General features: G+C 38.3%; 1 protein-coding gene across 2 annotated transcripts; it reads right to left on the bottom strand.

The window, feature by feature from the left end:
- Window positions 1–1482: 1482 nt before the first annotated feature.
- On the bottom strand, window positions 1483–12239 carry LOC129274091 (protein dispatched homolog 1-like). Of its 2 annotated transcripts, none has more exons than XM_054910948.2 (5): window positions 11672–12239; window positions 9117–9807; window positions 8400–8523; window positions 7556–7844; window positions 1483–7070 (listed from the first exon to the last, which is right to left on the bottom strand). In XM_054910948.2, exons 1-5 carry the CDS (start codon window positions 11772–11774, stop codon window positions 4513–4515), a joined length of 3765 nt encoding a protein of 1254 aa, XP_054766923.2. In that variant the 5' UTR covers window positions 11775–12239; the 3' UTR covers window positions 1483–4512. The 2 variants fall into 2 exon arrangements, with proteins under 2 accessions (XP_054766923.2, XP_063964648.1); XM_064108578.1 differs by lacking the exon at window positions 11672–12239 and adding an exon at window positions 10463–10665.
- Between the last annotated feature and the right edge of the window lie 3479 nt (window positions 12240–15718).

The following is a 15718-nucleotide window of genomic DNA, read 5'->3' on the forward strand; positions in this document are numbered from 1 at the left end:
GTGATATATATCCGTTCTTGTAAGTCACTTGAAACTCCTCAAATCAAATGATCATGATGCTGTTCTTTGCCAAATATATATGGATTATTTCAAGCCTAGGCGTCGTCTTTGGGTGGAATTCTTCTTTTCAGTTGTATTTGTCTTTGTCAATTTTCCATAGTCGTCATCTTCATGATTGGTCAACATTCAGATTCTTTACTTAGAAGGAAGGCATCTAGGAAGGTTCAAAGGTTCCTCCTTATTATAATATTTGTATTTTTTGCGTCATAGAAAGGGGTGTTGAAAGACATGGCGTTGGGGTAAAACTAAAGTGTTCTGTCATTTATGAATTCAGTTAATCTCTGCTTTTCCCTTTTCTCTCTTATCCTCTCTTCCACTGCATATCCCCCTTCTCTCCCCCATTCTCATTTTCTTCAAGCGACGCCTTTTCCAAGCTATTATTTAATTCATGCAAACAATATCATGACGCATGATATTTCATTCAACATTCAAACGAAACCGGACCTAGTCCGGTCCAAAAAAAAGGAAAGAGAGAGAAAGAAAAAAAATACATATTGGGCAATTCCGTAAAATAATCAACCTTTTGGTACATCCGACTCCCATTTTCTCAGGTTTTACTTTACTTCATATACTGACCAAGTAATGGTTATTTGAGAGCATTAGAGACTGTCAAAAGAATCAGAAGTCAGACTATCAGAGACTAAAAGAATCATTAACGTCCCACATATATGGGGTCGGACGTATATATTGTATGGAAATGCCCATTATTTTCAAATACCATCGGCCAGTTTGGAGTAGGTCTTGGTGATGTGACTGCTGTTTTACTCTGCGCATCACGGTGGTTTCGTTCACTCATAAGTTTCCTCTACTTTATACCGGACACATATACCCATAAATACAGAACAACTGACAACGAAAGATGTTTATCTCTTCAATTTATTTTTAAGTCAGTTTACCTTTTTTTCTATTGCTAAAGAAGAAATGAACATATCTTGCATGTACCAGCATCTACAGAGAACCGATAGAAGATTCATTTTCTCGTAATTATTCCCTTAATATACAGAAACGAAATTACCGACCATCTAAATGTCACTTCTGAAAGTTTATACGTTATCTTTCTTTGGAAATACATTCGTTAGTAGCTGATGGAATTCAGGCTAATCTTGCTTAGAAAACTTAAGAGGTTGAAATGATATTAATGTTTAATCAGGCTAGGACGCCCACTTTGCATTGGTTCAAAGAGTGTTATATGAAATAAATGTAAACGGATCAGATTAAAGAAATTCTGCTGTTATGTCTGTATAAATAACACTGCAATATTTGGCTACTAGGCGATGTAAATAAATATTGCCTTAGCTTCTCACTATTGTAAATTATGTAGAGGAAATGTCAGAAGACATATATTATATTATGTAGTCATGGTGGCTCTCATGTGACGATGACTTAAAAAACACAAATAAATCAATCAGTAAAATGTGCAAGTTGATATATTTTTTTAATTCTTTAATTATATCATGTCAATAGAAAAACCGATTACGTCTTTCAGATATGAACTTTCCAAGGTATCGCAGAGTACTAGTAGACGTATATTTGTTCCATTTTCGGACGAAAATGTTTAAATAATCATAACAGTATATTTACTATACCTACCAAACAATCATAGAACCTAAAACAAAATAAAGCTATCATAACATGTTCTTTTTTTCTTTCAAAAATGTTTAGTGTTTATAAATTTTCCTTAAAAAGATATCGGCAAAGGATAGTTTCAACCCTGTTGAAAAGGTTAGAGCACATTGAGGTGTTTTTTTAACTTCGATAGACATATTAAATGAATAATCCCTGGCCAAAATGTATATATATTTAATGCTGGTAACAATGTTCTATTACAATACAAAAGCAAAGAAAATGGCTATGCCCATCATGCTTTAGTGATATCAAATCTATTTTCAAAGCGACACTTTGGTCATCTCAATTGAATCATTATCGAGACGGGGATTCCTTAAATTTACCCTATGAGATTGTGAGTACATATTTAACAACTTCGACAAGGGTCAGTTCTGATGAAGACATATGATATATTAATTTCAAATCGAACCCAAAATACGATTGAATTGATATTAAAGACCTATATGATCATCTGCCAGTTCTTTGCAAGACGATGTAATGTTGTCTTCTGCAATGATGTTTTCATGGGACGGGAATTAATATTCGTGTTTGTTTATGATAATTGTGAATATTGTTAATTTATATTGCGATTTTTTTGTATGGATATACCCATCTTGCCATTATAGTGCAGAGCATCAAGAACAATACAATGCAATATTTGGAATACTACCGAAGAGAGTTAAAACTTATAGGTAAGAGGAGATCACGAAAGCTTACAACCTTCAAAATAATAAATCACAACAACATTGTGTTGAAATCTTGAAAATTCCTTCAACAACTTCGACAAGGGTCAGTTCTAATGAAGACATATGATATATTAATTTCAAATCGAACCCAAAATACGATTGAATTGATATTAAAGACCTATATGATCATCTGCCAGTTCTTTGCAAGACGATGTAATGTTGCCTTCTGCAATGATGTTTTCATGGGACGGGAATTAATATTCGTGTTTGTTTATGATAATTGTGAATATTGTTAATTTATATTGCGATTTTTTTGTATGGATATACCCATCTTGCCATTATAGTGCAGAGCATCAAGAACAATACAATGCAATATTTGGAATACTACCGAAGAGAGTTAAAACTTATAGGTAAGAGGAGATCACGAAAGCTTACAACCTTCAAAATAATAAATCACAACAACATTGTGTTGAAATCTTGAAAATTCCTTCAACAACTTCGACAAGGGTCAGTTCTGATGAAGACATATGATATATTAATTTCAAATCGAACCCAAAATACGATTGAATTGATATTAAAGACCTATATGATCATCTGCCAGTTCTTTGCAAGACGATGTAATGTTGTCTTCTGCAATGATGTTTTCATGGGACGGGAATTAATATTCGTGTTTGTTTATGATAATTGTGAATATTGTTAATTTATATTGCGATGTTTTTGTATGGATATACCCATCTTGCCATTATAGTGCAGAGCATCAAGAACAATACAATGCAATATTTGGGATACTACCGAAGAGAGTTAAAACTTATAGGTAAGAGGAGATCACGAAAGCTTACAACCTTCAAAATAATAAATCACAACAACATTGTGTTGAAATGTTGAAAATTCCTTTCGAAGAGGGGAGTATTTCTTTTGGTTTTGATCAAATTGACGGGTGGTGCACTTCTTAATAATGAAGAAAAACTATTCCAATGTTTGGGTGGAATATTATCGTGATATAGAGCATGTAGAGGGGTAACAAAAGCAACATTAAAGTCAATACAAGTCAGAATGGATCTGCTCTCTCCATATTTATCTACAAAAGCAAGTAGACTTAGCTTACGTGTTTTGGAAGGTTTTGTGGGGTGTGTCACGAAAGACATTTTTTTCTCCAAAGTTTCATATTGTTTGTGTATTGGCAGAACATGATAGGGTATTATGTGCTCCTCAGGGAACATAAGCAGTTGGGGTGAAGGAGACGAGAAAAAAAAATTAGTAAAGAGAGATATAAAAGAATAAACATACCAACGAAATACAGTGAGCACAAATTGTTGAAATAGGATTATTGGAAGATGAGGAAGGTTTAAAGAAGTAGGAGAAAAAAACGAAACGTAACAGAAGTAGAAAGGAATTAAGAGAAGGAAAAGGAAAAAGAATAGGATGATATCAAATAAAAAACAATGGCAAGAGGATGATGTATGTTGCTAATCTAAAATAATAATTGTAATGAAACTGATGTGTAATATGTTCATAAATGTATTACCTCATACAGTAATTGTTAAATGTAAAACGACTTTGTGATTTTACAATAATCACTTATATACTAGTATAATTGATCATGATTTGTCCAATCACTGATAAGAAATGTCATATAAAGTTCGAGACGTGGTTAAACCAATATCACTCTGATAATATTCACATTTAAACATAGTTTGGCAAAACGTGATAAAAGCTGCCAATAATCAAATGACCATGAGATTACCACAATTACTTGCATGTGAATAATAATACATGGGCGTCTAGGGGGGGGGGAGGGGTGCATGTTGAAAATTAAAAAAAATGTGCCAGTTCTACAACAAAATGGTAGGATAAAAATATTTTGTAAAGAAGCATATTCAGCAGCTAGCTAGTAATTATGCATGATATTTCTAATAAAGTAAGTTTATAACGTAATTTTGCTCGCTCTTAATATCTAAATCACGGTAACATCGGGACATGTCGTAAGCAAATAGTTTTCATATTAGACAATAGATTGACGCCCATGTAATAAATCAATGAATGCAAGCCCGATATATAAATATATTTATATCTTATAACAAAGTATTACATACTTAGATGATTGTCAAAATTTAGAAATAAATATTATCAGACTTTTGCAAAATAATCTTAATGAAGGAAGTCAATATGTGTACATATTGTGAAAATCCGACGCATATCTCCGTTTTTCTATAGTTTTATTGTTTGGTTCTGTCTTGCGGCAACAGAAACAACTGGTGCCTTGGGGTTGCACACCACAACAGTTCTTCTCAGGACCGAGAACCATACAAAGTGACATGAAAAAGAATGTCCCGTATGTCCAGCTCACGCCCATGATTAGAGCGAGGAAGACGCCGATCTGTTGGTAGGAGAGAACTGTCGCCGGAAGCATACAGGCCCCAGCCACAATGGTAGACAATGCAGCAGTGGAGATGGCGGCAGTCAACTGCTTCATTGCATGAAATGACTTTGCAACACGATCACCAGTCGGTGCGATCCGATAAGCAACACCGTAATGGATTGTGAAGTCAACGGACAGACCAACAGCTAAGGACATGATGGTGGCCTCCAGGATATTTAACTCCCATCCGATGAAGACCAGAGAGCCCACAGTCACGAAAACCGTTCCTGATATTGAAAGAATGGCGAAGAGAGTGATCAGGACATTCCAAGTGGTGAGAAGAAGCACCAGGGCGGCGACGCCTAGAGACATCCCGATGGAGAAGGGGAACCCTGTTACGAGGCTCTGTTGTAGATCAAAGAAATACAGCTGGTTCTCACTGAAGCTTACAAACCACCCATGCGAAATCGCTTCTGGAGCCTTGTCCATCTCTGTCCTACTCCACTGGTTTATTTCGTTCCAGAAAGTATCAATGCTTTCATAGTTCAATGAATATCTTGTATTACTGGTGAATGAAAGTAACAGGCCAGTTAGTTTCTGTCCTTCACCGAAGCGAGTCATGGGCTCTAAACCTGCCAAAGCCACAAACTTGGAAGCACACTGTTCGAAGAGCTCTGGCTCATAGGGAAAGTCAAAGTTCTCGCAACATGGAGAAACATCCTGGTGAAACAAGGGGTTGTTGCATGGAGATTCCATCATGATTTCCCTGAAGATATCGATGAAACAGAAATCCTGATAACTGTCCTGCGGTGAGTAGAATGATTGGTTTTTAACATCAGAGCAGAAGTTTAGTAGCCATTCTTGCGACTCTGGAGATGAGATGTTGAATAGGTTGTCCAACACGAGACTACCCCTGTCATCGGGATCCCATGCATTTCCATTGTCTTTCGATTCAAGCCCCCAAACAAACTTCATAGGCATCTTGCTTTGCTCGAGTTGCTCAAAATCAAAATGGTCTACATAAACCTGGTCATACTGCTCAAGAAAATCTGACTTTATGAAAATTTGAAACACTGATTGAGTCGGTAGTTGTAGCTTTGGGTATATGAATATAGCACAGCCACCGCCTATTCCCAGTAATGTGAAAATAATCAGCCAAACGTAGCGCAGTTTGAAAACAATTTGGGGGAGAGCCTTTTCAAAGACGTGTATCGACGCTGTTTCGAGAGCTTGCGTGACTACTTTGAGACTTGAGCACTTCAACGAATGGCGATTGCGACATTTCCTGCAACGTAGGTATCTTTCTTCAATGATGACGATGGCAGGAAGCCAGGTCAGTGTGAACAAAAAATTAAAGAGGATAGCACATCCGGAGTACACCGCAAAGCACTTAATGGCTGTGATTGAACTGATGATGCTAAAGAAAAGCGCGGAGGACGTCGTAAAGCTCGTAACAAACATCGTAATCGCTGCATGGTGCAAAGTTTCTTGCAGGATCTTGACCGTGTTCTCTTCCCTGTTCGAGTATTTCTCTCCGCACTTTCGCCAAAGATCCATGTAGACAAACGTGTCATCGGCGCCAATGCCAAGTACGAGTATTACTGCCAAGATGTTGACAAACGGGAAGAACGGCAGTCCGATGACAACCACGTATACGAAATAGGCCCATACTAACGCCATTGCCATGTCGGCGATAGTCAATAGCGTGATAAACAGTGATCCTGTGTAGAGCCAAATGATGAAGACTGCAACTGCAACTGCCAGGCCGACTAGCTTTATGTCAGAGATCAGGAACGAGGAAAAGAGAAGGAACTTAAATTGCCCACCAATAGCAGTTATTTTCATAAAGTCGTCACGGAGGTCCTTTCGCCCCTGTAACCTATCCGTATACAACTGGCCAGTCGTGGAGCCGAACCCAGAAATAGGGGTTATCATCAAGCTGAAGGAAATGTCCAAATCACCTCTTTCAAATCGGGACGCGGACTCTGACGGCAGTAGGTAGTGGAAGATGTTGTAGACCGCATGTCGGTCTATGCAGTACCGCGGCACTGTCGGGCATGAGGTAGGGGAGCAGCCATACTGGAGGGAACCATTCGCGTAGTGTGGGGCACATTCTGTCAGGAGATCAACCAGGTGTGTGACGTCGTCCTCGGTGGTGTCGAAGCAAGATGCTTTGTTCTGGAGGTGAGCGGCATACATTCCTAAAGACGCTGGTTGGCAATTTGTCGGGGGCTCAGAGACGCCTGGGAGGACGTGTTCGTTGAACAGACGACACATTGAATGGAAGGCGTCAACGGAAAAGAGTGATATTCGTGGGTTTACGACGGAAAATACTATCCGGAGGTTGTGCCAATGTAGTCCTGTAAAATGATAGGATATTAAAGATCAAATGATGTAATGGCGTTATTGATAATGGCGTTTTTCAATCTGCATGCTCAAACGGCCTTCATCTGTGCTTTTTACCATCATAAGGTATTTGAAGTGAAACATATACACAAGACTATTCATGATTCAGCCCCCCCCCCTCACACTGTGATTAGAATTCGCATGTATTACTGCTGATATCAATGTGTTGCATCGATTATTTGTATCAATTTACAACAATAAATTTAGAATGGAAAGGTATTACGTGTAAATTGGAAGTATTTAAGTAATGGTCTTCACAATTTCGCAGGATTTATATTATTGCATTGTCAACATTGAGCAAGGGTCAGTAGTCGTACGTGTGTTAATAACAATAATAATAACAATAACGACATGATGATAATGATTATGATACTAATGATACTACTACTACTACGACTACTACTACTACAAGTAATAATAATAATAATACTTCAATTACCTGGTTCAACACAAGATTTAAATTGATCTTGATTTGTCGCATTCTCCTCTGAAGACGGACTTCGAGTTGTCAGACTGTCATCAAACCTGTCTATCGTGTCTACTCTAGTCGACGTCGGGACGTCCGTCGGCAGCGTCGGCAAAGTGAAATTACCTAGCACGTTCCTTCTCGACACCGTGTGATTGTCATGGATATTCATGATGTGAAAGTTGTCGTCGTCGGTGATCATGTTGAATAGCTCCAGTCCCGTGAGACGATCCCGAATAGGGGTGTGTCGTGCTTCGAATCCCTGCAGGAAAATGAGTAATGGAAAAGCCCTGGTAATATGAACCAATTCTGCTACTGCTACTAAGACTACTACACTGTTAGAAAATTTATACTTACTTAATAAAATAAGTTCCTGCAGCAGAGTCTCGAGAACACATGTAATCTTACCCGATTGCGTAATCTTATATCATGTAAAATTACAGGAAATTGGTACATGGTGTATGGAACCTTACAATTTCCTTATATAAAACACCCTTTTCCCCTTTTTAAACAGACCTGTTCTGTTAAATTGCAGAAAAATTCCCGTTTTGTGAATTTACAAAATGATTCTGTTATTGCTTTCTGCAATTTTTTTCCCTGTAAAATCAGTTTTTTTTTTACAGTGTACTACCACCACTAATAGTGATACTCTCGCCATACTCTGGGTAAATTGTATGTCAAATAAATACGCCTGTACAGTACGAAAATGAAATAGAATGTCAAAAATGCCAAAGGAGGTGGGGGGGGGGGGAGAAAGACCAAAGACAAGTAGAGAAAAAAGCGGATTGGACAACACACATGACTGGTAGAGACTTACCTTTTCAGGATCATCAAACTGTGGAATGTCGTAAAGCGTAAACGCCACAGCGCCAGCTGCGACGGTGAGCAGAATGATGGCCACACAAAACAACACGGGAAAGCGAACGATGAACTTTGAGTACCTGACACGGCACAAGAAGAAAAAAAAACATGAATTACACCAAGTAAACTGTGAAATCATTGCCTGTAATTATTTATGTTTATTACCATGATTGAAAATGGGAATGAAAAAAAATCTTATTTCATGATGTCCAACCTGCGCGCACTTCTTGCACCACGGGTCCGTATCATAAAGAGTTACAACTATGCCAACTTTGCTAATATACTAAATAGTATGGTAACATCGCTCAGTAGCCGATCATAATCAAGGTTCATGCAAGCTACAATAATGAACAAAAAAGTTACAATAATCGTCAGTCTTTTTTAAACGGAACCCAGAACCAAAGTCGATAAGCTGGGACCTTAAGTAACGGCACTGATCCGCATTTTCCTTCGGAGGGGACTGAAAGGAAGCTTTCATCTGCTATTCAACACTATTCAACAGTACATTACTTTTTAGCAACAGCGTCAAACCCTGTGTATAGTAAATCTATGGCTGAACTATAATTACACATCCTACTAACATTTACAACGCACAAGGTCTCCCTAAAATTGCCAAGCACGGGTTCTCCTTAAAAATTGCTGAAACACTTTCGATTGCAAATAATAAACTCACCAGAACCAGAAGCCTGAGTTCAGCAGTCTCTCCGATTCATCTTTTGCATTATCCCCTTCTGCATGTTCTTGAACATCGTTCGAAGTTTTGATCTCTTCGTCTCCTTTAGAATAATACGCAGAGTTTGTGATGCCACTAGTCATCACTGATGTGTGGATGTGAATGTCATGCAAAGTAAGATCACCCCCTTCATAATCATCGACGACATCATACGCAGTTGGGCCCGTGTCACCATCATGACCATCTGCGGTATCAAAGCCTAGATCGTTAGGGTAGGTGTGGTAAGATGGAGCTTGCGCTTCATCGCACAGGTCACACTTTTCGTCAACGGATTCGCCGAAGACAGTATCTCTGGCCCCATGACTGTTTACTGCGTCGCTTATTGCCGACAACGTTCTCAGCTTCGGGTCCCGAAAACTCGGAGCCTGGTGAGTAAATCCGACATTGATGCGGTGGTCGATGATGTCATCCATTGGAATTCGACGTCCGTCCCGCTTTCTGTTATTTCTAAACGACGACGAGTCAGAATATCGTGGTGATTTTCCGCCGAGCCATTGAAGGCGACGAGTGTCACGCCAACCTGTTCTTTCCGGAAGTGGATTTCGCTCCAGGTAGGGAGATGCGCCTAAAGTGTAGGGAACATCTCTTACAAGGACGAATCCATTCTCCTCCCATTGTTGTCGAGTTAATCCTGAAAACCATTTGAACAGAGAAAAAACACATCTTCATAACATGATATCGAGGATAAACTTGGATAAACTCGGATAAAAATGACGAGACCGAACAATGATGTATAAAGTGCAATGTTAAATCATTCATTAATTTAATGGTTGAAAAGATTATCGTTGTTGTTTGGAGATGAGCATCTATTTATCTTGTGGCTGTCGTTGATTGCTTAGTTCTCTACAACGACTCATGTTTACATCGCTTGTTACATTGGGCGCATTTGGAGTCACATCAAGACATTGTATTTTCAACATCCTGATTTTCATCGCATTTTCCAAAATATCTTTCCGATTTGCTTGTTTTATATGCTGAATCTAATAATACATTGAATAAGTGAATACATTTTCATTGGAAATTTTTATTTTATTATGCTCGCCCGCTTTACTCGTTCGAAAACTTTCTTGAAATAATGCTCCTCATTGAGAGCGTTATGAAAGCTTGTGTGAATAGTAAAATACGTGCCGGCTAGGCAGGAATCCCATCATTATACGTAAAATTGAAGATGAACTACAGTTAGCCAATTTCCCGTCATCAACAACATACATTAAAACGAATTAATAATAAGCACTAATGTGCCCAAAGAGGAGTTTATAATACTAAATTCGATTAACACAGGTTACCGATTTGCTCTTTGAGGAGGTCTCCTTCTGTCACCAGTCTGTCATTAAGTTTAAATCAGCTCTACCCCCTTTTTTCTACTCGATCACCTGTAATACTCTTGCTATTTCCCTGTTCTATCTATCCTCTCCTGTGACTCTGTATAACTTGAAATCCTCTTCAAGGGTACTCCACAGTACGGAAGCTTTTTGATATGCAAAAGGTGGACAACATGCGACTATTGTCTACTCGTCCTCCACGAAAATTCTATTGTTATGCTGCAGTACGAACACGCCTGCGTGAAAGCGAAACAGGCAGGGAAATTGTCTGGCCGAGAAAATTACCTTCCTCTTTTACCACGTAAATGGGAAAGTTATCACTTTTATTTTACGGGTTCAGTTCAATTATAAGTTGCCAATATCATACGAGAATAAGTTTACACTTATCAATGAAGGAAATGTGTTTCAATCTTTTAATGTAGGGATGCTTTATGAACATTCACCTTAGTTATAGTGGGTTGTACTCTTGTACTTCCTTATTGACGAATTCAGTCATATAGAAATTACTAAGCATGGTCGCTTTAAAAACACGCTGTATATTCAGGAATACCAAGATTGTTCCACTAGTTCTGTTCATTTTAATCATCATCGCTCTGAAATGGTTGGGCACCCACTCGGCACATACTCCTCATATATTTGCCTAAATCTCCCACCCCCCCCCCGAAAGTAAGGATCAAATTAATTAGAACCTTTTTGTCTTCCCAATTTGTGACACTATTTGGAGAAACAATCCTCTCTATTTTTTCTAGCTTTTACATAAGGTGTCGAATAAATAACAAATTACAACTTTATGTTCTGCAGCTCGTAAAACCTGCATGGATACACCCCAGATTGCATCAGTGAATGAGTTCGATAATTTGATTGATTAAAACATTATGATAAAATATTATCTTTTAACTTAACTTTGAGGGCTGAACTTCATGGCAAAATAATATGTTACACTTGAATACCTTTTAAGCCCAAGTTTCATATAGGACCTTATATTTCCAAAGAAATTACACTAAACATGTTAAAAAACAAGTAATATTCTAAGGTTACAAGATTTTTTTTAAGTTGCCGACATCACCACCGCTGCGGCGTCGTAAAGCCGCGCCGTTGTATCACTTTTGCTACTAAAACAGGCGACACAAGAAAATAAAATGTGAAAAGAGAAGAAAAAAAATGAAGTCTTACCTGTTGTGATTAGAGCATTCTGGTTATTATAAACGCTGTCGTTGTAATATCGAGGAACATAATTCACGACCGCTGTGGAATCCTTGCTGTGGTAGACAAACATTTTAACGATATTACTCTTTGACTTAAAAACTTTTTTTTTCAAGAAAAGATTATAGTCATTCCTCTGGAGTTGTAGTCTCAACTATGATAGTTGCAACCATGAAGAGATTGTAATTGCAAGACGAATGCAGATTTTCCAAGTGCTATTCGTTTGAAGTTGAGATTTGTATAAATTCAAGCCAATGGCGAATTGAACAAGTCCTCGTACCAACGGTATGCCTTTATTCCAATTCTCCACCTTTAAGGCACTTAACTAAAATGTATGCTTATGTTGAAACTCAACAGATATGACAATAATAAAAAAAAACTTGTCAATATTCTTTCTACACAATGTGGGATAGGCCTATTCAATCGATAAGCTCATTTAAAAGACAGCACGAGCGCAATTCACTGAATGAATAGAACTAAATGATCACGACTAAAAATACCACGTCGTCATCGTCTGCGAATGAAAGTTAAAGAGTTTGTAGAGTTCGCACTCTCCGGCAAATATTAGTCGATTACGTAATTACAGTCAGGTGATACTGGCGCATTTTGAAGATATTTTTCCTCGCATCTTGTTTAAAAATTCATTTCACTTGGGTTTATAAAGCAAATGAGGATCATCGTGATGGCATCATTACTAGACTGTTGGGTTTCATTCAAACAACTTTACTAAACACATGTTTTTAAACATCTTGTAAAGTCTTAAAATATATGAAGCAAATTATAAAGCAAATGATGATCATGATAATGGCATCATTACTAGATTGTTGGGTTTCTTTAAAAAAAAAACTTTACTAAACACATGTTTTTAAACATCTTGTTAAGTCTTAAAATTAATCATCGTTTGGCGAAGAGAAACAGAGAGAAGGGAAGTGGGGGAGAGGCGGAGGGGGTGGGGGCTGGAGAGACAGACATACCCAGACAGAGATAAGAGAAAACCAATGGTAATACATGTAATAATGACAAAATTACTATATGAGAGAGAGGGAGAAAGAGGTGGTGATGACATAGAGAGAGAGAGAAAAGAAAAGGGGGAGAAAAAAGGACGGCAGATGACGTGCGTCTTTGAGGCAGGCGCTAGATAAAGGAAAGTGTTCTTTATTAAGCATTCATTTCGCTTTGCAAACATCAAACTCTGAACAAGTTCGATTACTCCTTTGTTCCCTTTGACATGTTTGACGTCAACGAACTTTTGAGTGCCTCTATCCCCAACCATACTCCCTCATCACTGTCCAGTGGCTGCAGCCATAAAAAAATGACAACTGTTTGTTTTGAAGGCAAAATATGAGAACGCCTTTAAATCTCGGCAAGCCCAAAGGCCCGTATCATCTGAAAAAACCATCTATCTAAAGGCCCCCTCACACCTAACCGAATTGTCTGAAATATGCCTTGCGATGGCTGGCGAAAGGCATTTCTTTTAAATCGTTTTCAATGGTAACTAATGGTAAATCATATTTACCCTTCGTGTTTGGGTTCGTACATCTTCTGAACTAACAGCTGCGATTATTCAAATTCGCGCGGAAATTTTGAACATGTTTAAGATTTCCCGACGAATTGAAAAATCGTTGGTCATCTGTTTGAATTCGCATCTCTTATTTAGTCTGCGATAATAGTTCGTTTATCGTTCGTGTGTTTTTGTCGCGCATAGTCCCTCTTCGCGCTTTTGCCAAAGTGGACCGATCTCCAAAGAACCCGTAACGAAGCAACACGATGGCACAACGAACAAGATTGCCTGATCTATTCCCTCGTCTTCGTTTCTAATCGCACGCCATATCAAACCATTGCTCACTGTTCCTTCGTCTTATTGGGTTATATCAACCCTCCGCTCGCCTTCGGCAGCAATTTTCTCAAAGAGGTGAACCGAAAAATCGATATCCTTTGCATGTCATATTTATCCTTCGCTTACCGTCCGTTGATAAAATTTGACAATAGTTACTGATCGCATGATTTGACGGAAATCTTATTTGAATTCGCGTGCATTTCGCTCATTTTCCCATTCGTCACCCTTCGTCCACCTACATTCGGTCAGGTGTGAGGGGGCTTTTAGGTAAAGATGATCCAAGGGTCTCGAAAAGCGAAAGTCCCATGCCTGCATCGAATGTTATACAAAATTATACATTTCCTTAGAACGACACTAGTAAATTTACTGTCGATTTTAAATATACTGTCGGGTTTATGATTATTCCGTTCACACTATATGAAATAATACTACCTAAACATCGTCAAGAATAAAGCAACATTGCACATTGTTTGGAATTTCCTCCTAATTCATTCTTGTAAGCGCATACTCCTATACTTATAGGCATATATGCTAACTAAATGGGGATTCGTATTTTTTTACTCTCAATGCAACAACATGATAGAGTTTGAATATTCCCCAGTTAGCATTGTTTAGTAGGCTTACTTTAAAAGGGAGTGTAGGCTAAAGATTCTTAAATGGGATGGGGGGTCCCGAACTGTTTATTTCAACTATTGTCATTGATAACAAATTGGTCCCTCGTCGATGGCAACGAACTTTCTGACACCAATAGTGGTAAACTAGAACTAACAAAGACACACAAAACAGAAACCGAAACACACAAATAGAGTTTTAAGTTTTATTGAAATTTATTCATCGAGGTTCTGGAAAACTATGAGCTTTCTGTAACCACAGAGGCAAGTACCGTAATCCAAGGGGGGGGGGGGGAGGGGTTATGCCTAGAATATCTGAAGCGCTTGATACTATTCTTTACAATCTCACAGGGAATTAGATTTAAACAACGATCATTAGGGAGTGGGGGTTTTGAGCATTTTTCATTATATATCATTACCTGAACATCCGTCCTCATTTTCATCATCACTGTAAAGGACGGGAAATCAAAACAATCGTGAATTATTATCATTTAATCGGCAATTCATCAATGAAGATACAAAGAAAATACAGCACGGAACTGTCATGGAAACTGGTATATCGTTTCACACATAGTGCAAGTTCTATCAGTCTATGATGGTGAAATGAACTTCATATTTTTAACCTGCTTGGATGGTCCCCCTTTCCCGACGAATTTGAAAATTCTTCAATAAGTGTTCATTTGAAACAAAAATGAATCATGGAAATTAAATGGATTAATTTAGACTATCGTCAGTTTTCTAGCTGCACCTGATCCTGCCATGGTTCCATGACGACGTCATCGAACTTTTGAATCCCGGTGACATAATAAGGGCCCAAAATTAGGGCAAGTGCCGGGGTGGTCAAATTAAGTGAGCACTGGGGTGTGGAGCAGGTGGCCCTTTCGATAACAAGTAATCAAATATGGAAGATGGTTATTCTTCTTCAGACTGCTAACAAAATTAATTTCGTTGTTGTCGGATATATTTATGTGTCTATGTTCTCATCGTACCCCTGACATTTTTTAAATAAAATATAATTGCACTTTTATTTATTCGAAAGGGGTAGGGCTCCCCCTTCCCCCCTGCACACTTTCCCTGCTAAATCACGCCGTACCGACTGAAGACGTCGTCTATAAAGAGGTGTTATACAATGTTTGTTTGAAGCTAAGCCGACATGTAAACTTACTTTTCTTTCGAGGCGCCCCCTTAAACCAACATGTGTGTGCGGTCGTATGCCCATGGGCGTGGTATTGATGCGATTGCGGCGATTATCGATAATCAATTTAACATAATTGTAATTTGTCTCATTTTAGCTCATTCATTTTAAGAGAGAGAGAGAGGGATAGAGATAGACATACAGAAATATTTACATTGTTGCCCCCAAAGCACATAGAAGACTTAATCTATTATATCACTTGCATTTATTGAAGGGAATGTTCACCCTTACCATCGCTGACGTCAAGTTAGAGGCTTTGATGAAATAAAATGAGAGAAATGTAAAGAAGGCTTGGCAAATACCAATGAAAATAATGATTGAGTTCTTTTTGTCTTTCTGTCATCATATCCATGCTGAATAGGCCCGACATGCCG

This window comes from Lytechinus pictus, chromosome 13 (genome assembly GCF_037042905.1).
Source record: "Lytechinus pictus isolate F3 Inbred chromosome 13, Lp3.0, whole genome shotgun sequence".
NCBI lineage: Eukaryota > Metazoa > Echinodermata > Echinoidea > Temnopleuroida > Toxopneustidae > Lytechinus > Lytechinus pictus.

Excerpts from the sequence above, each read along its gene's own strand:
- LOC129274091 (XM_054910948.2), bottom strand. The coding sequence starts at position 11,774 with ATGTTTGTCTACCACAGCAAGGATTCCACAGCGGTCGTGAATTATGTT. Across the intron at positions 9,808-11,671 it reads GAATGCTCTAATCACAACAG|GATTAACTCGACAACAATGG; the intron begins GTAAGACTTCAT and ends AATGGTTTTCAG. Across the intron at positions 8,524-9,116 it reads AACTCAGGCTTCTGGTTCTG|GTACTCAAAGTTCATCGTTC; the intron begins GTGAGTTTATTA and ends GTGCCGTGTCAG.